Source organism: Hyperolius riggenbachi, chromosome 8 (assembly GCF_040937935.1).
Source record: "Hyperolius riggenbachi isolate aHypRig1 chromosome 8, aHypRig1.pri, whole genome shotgun sequence".
Lineage (NCBI taxonomy): Eukaryota > Metazoa > Chordata > Amphibia > Anura > Hyperoliidae > Hyperolius > Hyperolius riggenbachi.
The window spans coordinates 205,216,174-205,229,101 of NC_090653.1; the positions used below are offsets into that span (position 1 = coordinate 205,216,174).

General features: G+C 41.3%; 1 protein-coding gene across 3 annotated transcripts in view; it reads right to left on the bottom strand.

Moving 5' to 3' along the window:
* Positions 1-12,928, bottom strand: part of GTF3C3 (general transcription factor IIIC subunit 3) — a 127,055-nt gene that overhangs the window by 13,039 nt on the left and 101,088 nt on the right. For all 3 annotated transcript variants that reach the window (XM_068248116.1, XM_068248117.1, XM_068248115.1), the window contains exons 14-15: positions 7,326-7,461; positions 2,266-2,503 (exon numbers count right to left, since the gene is read on the bottom strand). In XM_068248116.1, the coding sequence (XP_068104217.1) occupies positions 2,266-2,503; positions 7,326-7,461 (374 nt within the window). The remainder of the gene's footprint in view (positions 1-2,265; positions 2,504-7,325; positions 7,462-12,928) is intronic.

Here is a 12,928-nt window from a genome sequence, read left to right on the forward strand (position 1 = left end):
ATTGATTCAAAATCTGTATGCAGTGTATGGGCAGCCAAAAGATCACTCTCTGATCAGATTCGATGAGAGAAGGATCTGTCTGTTGGTCGATCTGGTGGTTATTGACCAGCATATGGCTATCTTTACTTTTGCTGTACCCATTTCCACCAGATACCTTCTTCTTCTTCCTTATTTGCTCACTAAATACTTACTTAATAAGAAGCCAATCTGATATGTCAAGCAGCCAGCAGTGATATCAGTTTGCTTCAGTGAAATGTAAATATGCATTGAAATGACATCAGAGTAGTCTAATGTTTGATATTAATTTTTTACTGTGTTTAACGATTTCAGCCGCCCGGACGTGATCCTCATGTCCAGACGACTGCTCTGCTGCAGGGGTGCACTTCGGCGCGCTCCCGCGCAATCGCGGGCGTGCCCCCGGTAGCCCTGGGATCAGTGAACGGGAACATGGTTTCCATTCACCGATCTAAGTTGCCAGCAAAAGAAAACTACGGTTTCTAATCAGAGAACGCAGTTTTTCTAAAAAAATAATTCCCCGTCCTCCTTGTGCTTCCGGTAAGCGAGAAGTACAAGGAAAAACAAAACAAAACCAAAGGTGGCCATCTTGTGGCCAAATAGTAAAACTACATCTACATACATTTTTCATGCCAATTTACACATATAACATTAAAAATTAACTGTTTATTTCCCAACACCAAAAAATTACGCAAATAAAATTTTTAATGAAAAAAAAAATTACAATTAAAAAATAAAAACAAAAACAGAAATAGTTACCTAAGAGTCTGAACTTTTTAAATATGCATGTGAAGGGGGTATACTACGAACAATTCTTAAATTATAAGCTTGTAAATAGTGATGGACGCAAAAATGAAAAAATGCACCTTTATTTCCAAATAAAATATTGGCGCCATACATTGTGATAGGGACAACATTTAAATGGTGTAATAACCGAGACAAACGGGCAAATAAAATACATACGTTTTATTGTAGCATGTATTTTTTTAAAGCTATAATGGCTGAAAACTGAGAAATAATTATTTTTTTTCATTTTTCTTAATATTCCTGTTAAAATGCATTTATAAAAAAATAATGCTTAGCAAAATGTACCACCCAAAGAAAGCCTAATTAGTGGTGGAAAAAACAAGATATAGATCAATAAATTGTGATAAGTAGTGATACAGTTATTAGCGAATGAATGGGAGGTGAACATTTCTCTGATGCATAAGGTGAAAAATTCCCGCGGGCTGAAATGGTTAACACATTAGGGCAAAATTTTTATTTTTAATGTAATGCCACTTAAATGATACCCGAAGTGACATGTGACATGATGAGATAGACATGGGTATGTACAGTGCCAAGCACACAAATAACTATGCTGTGTTGCTTTTTTTCTTTCTTTGCCTGAAAGGTATGTAAGTGGCTGACTCAGTGTGACGCTCACTGATAAGAAATTCCAACTATAAAACACGTTCCTAGCAGAAAATGGCTTCTGAGAGTAGGAAAGAGATAAAAAGGGTCAATAGTTCATAGATTTTAGCTCTGGCATACGTTCATGAATGTGTCATTTAGCAAAAACAATAAAACAGTTAAAACTTAAAAAGTAGATTTAAACATAAACTAAAACTGTGGAATATCTTAAAACATCATTTTTAGGAGAAGGAAGATAGATACAATCATTTATTTCATCAGTTTATTTTCGCTTCAGGTGTCCTTTGAACAACTATGGAAAAATGTCCATAGAACCTTTTCTTGAGAAGGGAAGGGTTTCATAACCCTTGGCCTGCCATCTTTCACTAGCTTGTTAGACATGTTCTTTCTGCAAAGCAGCTGACCATAGCTGTTACTAGAGGGTACTAGTGAAAGATGGGAGCTGCTTGTTGAACTGAATAGATAGCGTACATTGTTTTCCAAAGGCACCTGCTAGGCAACCTAGGCTACTGTATGAGAAAAACATGTAAATAACTCCTGGAGACTGCAGGCCATGGACCATCTGGACTTGGTTGATTTTTACAAAAACAGGTACAAGCAACTCTGTGTTTACAACACTTATATTTTAGTCATTACTGCTTGTATTAGTACTGTTTTGTTTCATATTAGTAACAGATTGCCCAGCAAGCTCATGGTGAACCAGAACTTATTCATCAGCGATGCATTATGGGACACTGCAGAAGCACACTCCAACCTGGATAATCACAAATACCTTCTGTTTTAAGAAGGTACATTTCTGTTTTGAATTTCATATCAGTAAGTAAGACTAAAAAGAACCTTATGTAGTTGTATGCTTTTCGGAAATTCTTGTCAAGAATAGCTGTGGAAAGACCAAAATATTCCAGTTCTTTCCTTTTCTGTCGATCATCATAAAATGAATAGTATTCCAATGAAGAATCTACAAGCAGCTCCCCCTCTTTGTATCGAGAAAGGTCACACAGAGCATAAATCGCTTTTAAGAGAAGATTCCACCAGTCATCCTTGCTGAGTACGCTGGTAAGAATAGCAAATATTGCTGTGGAGAAAAGCAATCAGAAATCAGGGTTGTGTATAAACTACTCTGCAGAATATATACTGGAGAGCCATGATGCATCCCCATTTTTAATGCCAACAATACATAAAAATACATAAATAACACAACTAAACAACACAGAAGGGAGGAGAAAGAAACAGCAAAGATAAGTGAGCTTGTAATACAAATATCATCATGAAGATATTTACTTGTACAAATATGTTGCGTAGTAAGGGGGTGCGGAGGAGGTCAACAACATTTTCCCCTGTAATCTGAGCTTTTGCAAACAAAGCAGGTGCCCTATAGCAGCAATGTTATACTGTGCGGTAATTCAGGGCTCCGGCGGTTGCCTAACCTCGAATTACATCTCCCTTCAAGTTGCTAGGTGTCGGAGGAGGAATGGTATTAAACGTTGTCAGGAAGTTTTGCAGCAGCAGGGAGAGCCGTCATTTGGCTCTCCCGATGCCCAACTCACCAACGGCCGTACAATACGTATGATTTGCAAGACCTTAAAGTAAACCTGAGGCAAGACAAAGATTTCAAACCGGTGGTTTACTCCAGCCCCATAAGCACCACTGAGTCCCTCACCATCCTCCCAAGTGCCTCCGTTCTCCTGCTATCAATCTTGGTAATCCGGCTCAGTCGTGCCAGTCAGGCTCTTCAGCGCATGCGGACGGAGCTAGATTACCGGGACCGATAGCTGGAGAACGGAGGCACTTGGGAGGACGGCAAGGGACTCAGCGGTGCTTATGGGGCTGGAGGAAGTCCCGGGTAAGTATCAAATCTTTATTTATTTCCATCTCAGGTACACTTTAAAGGTAATAAAGTACTATTTTTATGACGATGCCTTGTTTTATATGTCTTTAATTAATAAACGTTTATTGCTGAAGTTAAGTTACTCCTGGGTCAAACTCTATTGCTGGATATCATCTGTATTCCTTCTAAAACCGGATGTTGCACCAACTGAATTTTAATATCGTGAAAAAGAATTGTGCCTTGCCCTTAACTCTTTCGGTCTTTGGTAAGTATTACAAATATACTGGATCCTCTCCAAACTGCCCAATAATACAAAACAAATCTGTAACATATAACAGACATTTCCACCAAAAACCAGAGAACTACCTAAATTTACAAACTCTGCCCCGTAAAAGAAAACCGTACACCACAAAAGCACCAACCCACCAAATGTGTACAAAATGCAAGCAAGCAATCTGCAGCAGTAATTATCAGGTGATAAAATCACCAAAACAATACCATCTGTGTGAATTAGGCCAAAACAGTGGCATACCTAGGGTGTTTGACACCCGGGGGTAATTATCCAGATGCACCCCCAACCCCACTACCACCCCCCACACAAAAAAAAATCCCACTACCAGTCAGGCAAGCAATAAGTTAAAGTGTACCAGAGATCAATAAAAAAAAAGTTTATTACATACCTGGGACTTCCTCCAGCCTATCCGCTTGGTCCGCTCCCACGCCGCCATCCTCCGCTTCCTGCAGCTCCGGTATCGGGTCCCGTTAGTTCTGCCAGTGGCGGCCAGTCTGCGCAAGAGGAAGTGTGCTCTCTACATATCTCTCCGGCAGCTGCGGAGAGCGCACTTCCTCTTGCGCAGACTGGCCACCGCTGGCAGAGCTAACGGGACCCGATACCGGAGCTGCAGGAACTAGAGGACGGCGGCGTGGGAGTGGTCCGTGCGGATGGGCTGGAGGAAGCCCCAGGTATGTATAAAACTTTTTTTAATTGGTCTCTGGCTACCTTTACAGACAGGGCCCCCCTCCTGCTCCCAGTCCCATGCCACCCCCCCCCCCAAGACAAGAAACACACTACCAGCCAGGCCAGCGCCAAGTTTAAGACAGGGCCCCTCTCCTGCTCCCTGTCTCATGGCATTTCCACCTGCCCCCCCTTCCCCCAGAAAAGAAGCACAGTAACATAACACGGCTTTACAGAGACTCACCAGTCCCCACCGTGGCACCAGGAACACTTTCGCTCAGAGAAGGGCAGAGAGGAGAGGCACGCCACTGGGTGACTCAAGACAGTCGCATCTGTCACTCACTGGCGGCCGCATGCTACCTCCTCTAACTCGAGACTCTGTCGTCAGCCAGTCTCTCCCTCTGGCAGCTGCATCTCTGCTGGTACATCAGGGGACGCGGTTGTCATGGAGGCGCGCCGCGTGGTGAAGCAGCCTCCAAGTTCTTTGACGCGGAGCTCCATGCCTGCTTTCTGAGGCTTAAGGGGAGGGAGGAGAAGGAGGGAGGAGAAGGAGGAGGAAACGGGGGAGGAGGTAGCTGAGGAAGTTGAAGGTAGCTGCAGCCTTGCCTGACGTGGTGGTAAATATGAACATTGGCGGCCGCAGGAGTTTATACAGTGGACAGGGGCGGCTGCACAGGGCTCCATGTGTCACCCCTTTCCATGATAACACCCGGGGGCGGGCCGCTCCTGCCGCTTGACGGTAGGAACGCCACTGGACCAAAACATTTAATTTTTGTATTATATTAAAGGATTGAGGAATATCCAAGCATGTTGGGGTACTGTAAACAATAAGAACCACTGACATGAAAGGCTGATGAATAAAAAGAAAATGAATGCAATTCCAATGTTCTGGAGAACACTAGTACCCCAATAAATGACCTAATTATTACAAAATAAATCCTCTTTAAAAAAAAAAAAAAGTATGAAATCCAATAACCCAATCCTCATGTTTATCCTATTGACGGAGTGCAAAGATCAGCACTAGGTAGTTATATAGCTCACATTTAGTTTTTAACAAGAGACAGATTTGAAGCACTTTTCAACCAGCACATGTAACATATTCAGCAAATTTAACCTTAGTAGCTGTCAAATTTTTATATCTAATAGCTCCAGGCTGCTCTACCACAACAATCAGCAATGCGAATGAAGAATGATTAAAGCTCAGCTAAACCCAAAACTGTAAATTATAAGTATTACCGTACTTTTGACACTGGAATTTCAAATTTAACAATTTGTTTAATAACTTTGTGTGGCAACTTTACATCTAACCACAAAGATGCAAGACCCCTGAACTGACTGGCATTGTGTTTATACCACTTCATGTGAACTAAATGCCTGTGGCAGGCGGTGCTAGCACAGTGAATGAAACAATCCCAGCCTATCGCCTGTGAATACAACTGGATATGGACGAGGTGGGCAAATACTACACAGCTAAAAAAAAGACAACCAAGTGTGTAAGCTTCCATGCTTCACACTTGTAGCTGCCACTGTCACCACCCTTTGCCACTACCTTCAGCCACGTTTTCAACGGTTTTGCTTGAAAGTATAGTTCGGCCTCTATTGCTCTTCCTACTTTGGGAGTCACATGATCACCTCTGTTTGACACAGCAGTGTTAGGCCACCTCACTGAAAAGGTGCTGGCTTACTGAACAAGAAAAGCCAAGATTTGAACCCTGGTTTCCTGTGTCAGAGGCGGAGTCCTTAAGTATTCCACTATATAGCCACTGCATAGATAAAATGCCTCTGCTTCTACAGACTTGTATTTGCAATCTGCTGCAGCATGAACTGACCTGCAGTGCCCTTACTCTGCAACCACATCAAAAACCTGCCCTTAGCATTGTTCAAGAGACTTCAAGTTATGTGAAAAGGGTAACACTATATGGCATGGTAATGTCCCAGAAGAGACATAGGGGTAACTGATAAAGGCAAAGACAGGTGCCGGGAAGATTAAAATGTACTAAAAACACAGCTTAAAAATGGTAGGTACTGGTGGAATTACCAATTGAAAACTCGAATTGTCTTGTATTAGGCAATACTGTAACTTTATTGTATACTACAAAAACGGAACAGCGCATTTTGCAGGTATTTCACTATCTTCTTCAGGCTAAATGGGAGTAACTTATGTGAGATCTACGAAGGCAAGAAGACTCGCAGAAGATATTCCCATTTATAGCTTGATGAAGCGGGTGAAATAACTGCAGAACACAATGCACTGTTTTTGGAGTATACAATACAGTTATTGTCAGATAAAAGACTGTTCAAGTCCTTAATGGGGAGGCAAGTCCACCACTACCTCCCATTTTTAAACAGTTTTTAGTACATTTCAATCTTCCTGCTACCTCTGTTTTTCCCTTTATCAATCGCAAATTGTCGGCGTTACCCCTTACATTCTGACCTACAGAGAACAACTTCTTAACCCAAGTGGGGTCAGGTCTAATCTCCAATTCACTGGTTACCTTTGAGGTAACCTGTTTTTGTGAGTATACATTCACACTGAATTTGTTTTGTCCATTTGGACTTTAACATACCACACTATTGTGGGCTTTCAAATTTTCTCTTGTTTCTACAAGCTGTAGAGGTAATATTGCTGTGTGCAGGTAGTACACGTCAATTTCACTGTTACTGACGGCAGGGGAGCATCACCCATTAACCCATTAGCGGCATGCGGGTTACTGTGGTAATGTGCGCGTTACCATAGCAGCACACATGGTGCTATTGGGCCAACTGGAAGTATTGCCAATGTTAGTAAGGGCAGTATTGCCATGTGTTAACTGCACATGGCAATCTTACCTCTAGTTGGTGCAACAGGCCCATACTATGTTAAATAAGTGCTGTCACATTAAATGAGATGACTTTTTTCATATACTGTATGTTAATCATTCTCAGCTTTCTGTGTTGCTTCACAAGGGGCATGCCTACATTTTCATTATGCAAAAAAGTGTGTATTACAGGAACTACAGGGATTTGGTAGCACTCCATTTGAAGACATGGGAAAGGTATGGCTGCTAGTAAACACATTCACTTGTAAAATACTGTTGTAAGTTCAGGTCTGCTTTAATAAATTAATTTGCTCACCTTTTGCATCAGAATTTGCAGTCTCCTGCTCATCATTGTCAGAAATTTTATCCCTTGACACTTTAATCAGATACAAATGCCTTTCTCCAGATTTTGAACTGGAAATCAAACACACTTGTGCTCGATTCATGGCAATCTACAAGAGAGAAGATATCATAGAAAAAAGTTACTCCTTCAAGCGGAATTTGTGGTGTATGGCATAACATACGATAAAAATGATTTTCTGTACTGTTTATTTCCCACATACCTATCCTACATGCTTTTGTTTCAAAGTAAGGTCATCTATGTAAAAATCGTAATTTCTTCCAGATCACAGTTCAGCTGTGCCAATACCCAATGAATTTAAAAATACTATTTAGTGAGGAAAATACACTTGCTTTTACTAACAATATATGAGGCATGTACACAGAAAATCTCTGCTGTGTTTGCATCAGTCTTATCTCTTGCAATCAGCGATCAAAGAACAATCTGGGGAACTCACTAGGCACAGTGACTGATAAACCTCATTAGCAAAGTTAGAGAAAGCCTTTCATGCACTTTTTTTTTTAATATGAGAGTTTGTTCCTAGAAGTTCTTTTAAAGTGGCTAATCTGTTGGAGCAAGAGAGGAAATGTAGACTATAGTTCCACTTTAAACTAAGTATTACTATATGATAAGCATCTAAAAGTACATATCTTACTAGTAACACATAACTGAATTCCGTCAAAGGGCTTTGAATCACTGGCTATGACCACTGAAGGGAAAATATTGAAATTCTGCAATATATTCCAGTTTGTGGAAGATCATGCAGCTGGTGTGCTGTGAGCCACAAACCTCTAAAAACTAAAAGGATGCTGTACAGGACAATGTTTAACATATTCTAGAACAGCCATCATGTCCAGGTGCACAAGAGTGATGCTGGGTACACATGTTGCCATTTTCCCGCTCGATCCGCGGGATCGATCCGATTATTTCCGTGTTCGATCGGGTTTCGATCGATACAGCCATCTATGTTGCATACTTAACATATAAAATAATTGATCGATCCCGCGGATCGAGCGGGAAATCGCAACATTATACTGCAATGCACAGCCATCTCCATTACTCTTTGGAGCAATGCTGACCCAAGTCACTTACAATGAATGCTTCAGCTCTGCACCACAAAATGCAGACTGCAGCTTCATAACTCAACACACAGTCTGGGATTTTTTTTATGTACTCACTGTTTATACACCTGCAGCTCACAGAACCAGGCCAGAAAAAGGAAGGCCTAAACCAGTGCAATACAGTTAGATCCTTGCATAGTCCCTAAAAAAGCAAATCCATCCTATGAGGACCATAGGAACACTACATACTCTGCAAGTTATGGTACATGTCATAAAATATAATTTTCTGGCAGCAAGCTTATCAAAGATTTTCACAGCTGTGGGTAAATATTGCTGTAATACTCTTGCAGCAGATGCTCCCTTTACTTGTTTTCACCTGTTTGCTCAATGAATTTGAAAACGTATTTTATCAGGAAAGTTTTATAACTATAGAATGGCATGTAGTCTATCCTAGTGGCTATCAGGCAGCAAAGTAGCTTGTCATGCCAGGTGTGGCTGGGGAAGACTTAGACGCCACACCTTAGGAGAGCCTCTGGCTACCAATGGTACCAGGATCAATGGTCTTCGAAATTCATTATAAAATTACATGGTAGGGCTAAATGGAAGTTGCTATCTTCAATGGTGCAAAGGGGTTCCTGCCCCACCCACTCAGAATTGTGACCTGGAGTTCTCCTTTAATAGAAAATTATGCCTTGCCTACACATCTAGCCAGTTCTGCTGTCAATCTACCAGGATCTGTTTATTATCTAAGTTGGGTAAACACACTAGATTTTCCTTAGCCTATTGTCAACCAGAATAAGCTGTAGAGGAGAGACAAGTAAGGTAATCCAGTGTAAGTATATATGTCCTCAGACATCATTATGATGTTGTTAGTCGTCCGTCATTTTGGATTGCTAATGATCAACACCCTTTGTTCTATTGGTACAGAAAGATCTTTCCTGGAGACAATTATTGGAAGTATGTATGTAGCGTCACTGATATGGCCACTTACTTTCTTACAGCTACCTTGCACTTCAGGCTGGATTTAGGGGAAACAACAGTTCTACACTGGTGATAAGTAGCAAGACAGAAAACTGTACTGCAGCTATTGTAAACAACAGAGCTCTGCTATATTCTCTGTGGAACAATATAACGGTCAGTGGTAGTAACAGTAAAATTGCTGCGCACTGCCAGCACATTCCAATCTTACTGCAGTTTTGTGAATCAGGCCCCATGTCTGGAAATCCATGGATGAATTACCTGTCCACTTGACCTTCTAAAATTAAATCTCAATAGTAACAGTACATCTTTATCCAGAGTTTCTGTACTGATCACAGCTGTAGTCCACAAGCTGCTGTTTCCATATAATGAATACACTCTCTAATTCTCTTCCCAAACCCGCAGCAACCTATACTAATCCAGGTGTCTAGGTATGCTTTAGGATAAAAGGCAGCAGGAGAGCTTCTGGACTGGCTTTGTGAACGTAGAGCAATAAGATTATTTTAGACTACTAGCTTAGATGTTGAAAGTGCAAACATGAGAAGGAGCTGCTGGTGCAGACGAAGAGAACAGGGAAGGTTCTGTGCTGCAGTGATTTGTAAATAATGTAGCTCTGATCTTTACCATAGCTGCTTACAGGAGCCAGATCAATAATGCTCTCTGTGAAGAAAGATACAAAAGTACAGTATCTTTTCAGTTGTCTTTTACCTGCCTACATGTGCAGATTGACCTCCATTGCCCTTTCCATTGGTAACTTGTAAATTGACTGCTCAAAACCGATTCATGTCCTGCAGCACACTTCACTCAGGAGAACTTTGTATCTAGTTCTGTACTGCATCAATCAAAGTGGTCACTTGACTCTGGGTGTAGCCAGCATAACAGTGCCTCATGCTGGGAATACACAAGTTTTTTCTGCAGATTTACTGACCGATCGATTTCCGTCACTTCTATGAGAAAATCGATCAGAAAAACGATTGAAATCAGATCAGACCTGTCAGAAATTATCTATCGAGCCATCTATCTGCCAAGAAAACTCATTGTATATTCCCAGAATTCTCTCTCATTTTTTCTGTTGCAATTCTCTCTCACAGAGTAAGTAAGGTGGAAGTATGCAACCATAAAAAGTTTCGCTGCTAAATAAAAATAAAACAAAAACAATTGATTAGAAAATGACAATATTAGGTTCAGGTGTTCACTAAATATTATTACTGCAGTAGAATCCCTTTATAGTAGCATCTATCAGCCAATTCTCAGGAACTGACATTACATTTTACAGTAGAATCCCTTTGTAATACTGTAAACTTTAATGAACCGGGAAAAGAGGTTTAGTATATCAGAAGTTGGAATACTCATAATTAATGTTAATAACAACCTCATAACTTCAGTTCCCAAAGGGAATAATATTTAACTCCTCTCTCTCTCTCTTACACTCCTCACATTAACTCCCTAAACAGCTCATGTCATCTCCAACTCAAAAACATATCTTGCATCCGACCTTTTCTCACTCAGGTCACAACTAAAATGTTTATACATACTCTTATAATATCTCATCTGGACTATTGTAACATACTATTTTCTGGACTATTAACTAATGAACTGGCACCGTTCCAATCTGTACTGAACTCAGCTGCTAGTCTTATTCATCTTTCTTCTCACTCTCCCTCTGCTGCTTTTCTCTGTCAAGCTCTATTGGCTACCAATTAACCAGAGGATCCAGTTTAAACTCTTAATCCTAACCTACAATCTCTCTCCCCTGTACATCTCCTCACTTGCTTTCAGATCTGCACATGATATACTTCTGTCCTAGTCTAGATTTACCTCCTCGCATGCACATATACAAGATTTCGCATATGCTTCACCCCTCCTCTGGAATGATTTACCACAACTCTTCCGTCTCCTACATTTGATATCATTAAATACTCCCTCAAAACTCAATTTTTTCGGCAAGCATACACTCTACCTTAGGCCATTTCCCTTTGACCTTAGGCCTAGTTGTACTCCTACTAGATATCCTAAAACACACTGCCTCTAGGTATGATTATTGTATACAGTGGGATGCGAAGGTTTGGACAACCTTGTTAATCGTCACTATTTTCCTGTATAAATCAGTGGTTGTTACGATAAAAAATGTCAGTTAAATATATCATATAGGAGACACACACAGGGATATTTGAGAAGTGAAATGACGTTTATTGGATTTGCAGAAAGTGTGCAATAATTGTTTAAATAAAATTAGGCAGGTGCATAAATTTGGGCACTGTTGTCATTTTATTGATTCCAAAACCTTTAGAACCAATTATTGGAGCTCAAATTGGCTTCGTAAGGTCAGTGACCCCTGACCTACATACACAGGTGAATCCAATTATGAGAAAGAGTATTTAACTACTCTACGACGGCTCCACGCCAATGGGCGTGGCCGCGGCGGCAGCCCCAGGACCGCCTAACGCCAACTGGCGTCAGGTCCTGGAGCCGGCTACTGAAGGAGATAGCGCGCATCTCCTTCTCGGGGGGCAGAGCTGCGTCCCACCTTCAGTTTGCCGCCTATGCCTAGTTTTAAGCCTATGACAGCTGATCACCCTGATTGGCTGGCGGGGGGAGGGAGGGAGCAGGGGAAACAAAATAAAAAAAGGCCATTTTTATAAAAAAATTTATATTTATTTAAAAAATAAATAAAAAACTTTGGAGCGATCAGACCCCACCAACAGAGGGCTCTGTTGGTGGGGGGAAAAGGCAGGGGGGAAACACTTGTGTGCTGTGTTGTGCGGCCCTGCAGCTTGGCCTTAAAGCTGCAGTGGCCAATTAGGTAAAAAAATAGCCTGGTCTTTAGGGGGGTTTAACACTGCAGTCCTCAAGTGGTTAAGGGGGTCAATTGTAAGTTTTCGCTCCTCTTTTAATTTTCTCTGAAGAGTAGCAACATGAGGATCTCAAAACAACTCTCAAATGACCTGAACACAAAGATTGTTCACCATCATGGTTTAGGCAATGATACAGAAAGCTGTCTCAGAGATTTCAGCTGTCTGTTTCCACAGTTAGGAACATATTGAGGAAATGGAAGACCACAGGCTCAGTTTAAGTTAAGGCTCGAAGTGGCAGATCAAGAAAAATCTCAGATAGACAAATGCGATGAATGGTGAGAACAGTCAGAGTCAACCCACAGACCAGCACCAAAGACCTACAACATCATCTTGCTGCAGATGGAGTCACTGTGCATCGTTCAACCATTCGGTGCACTTTACACAAAGAGATGCTGTATGCGAGAGTGATGCAGAGGAAGCCTTTTCTACGCCCACAGCACAAACATAGCCGTTTAGGGTATGCTAAATCACATTTGGACAAGCCAGCTTCATTGGAATAAGGTGCTGTGGACTGATGAAACTAACATGTAGTTATTTTGGCATAACAAGGGGCGTTATGCATGGAGGAAAAACAACACAGCATTCCAAGAAAAACACCTGCTACCTACTGTAAAATATGGTGGTGGTTCCGTCATGCTGTGGAGCTGTTTGGCCAGTGCAGGGACTGGGAATCTTGTCAAAGTTG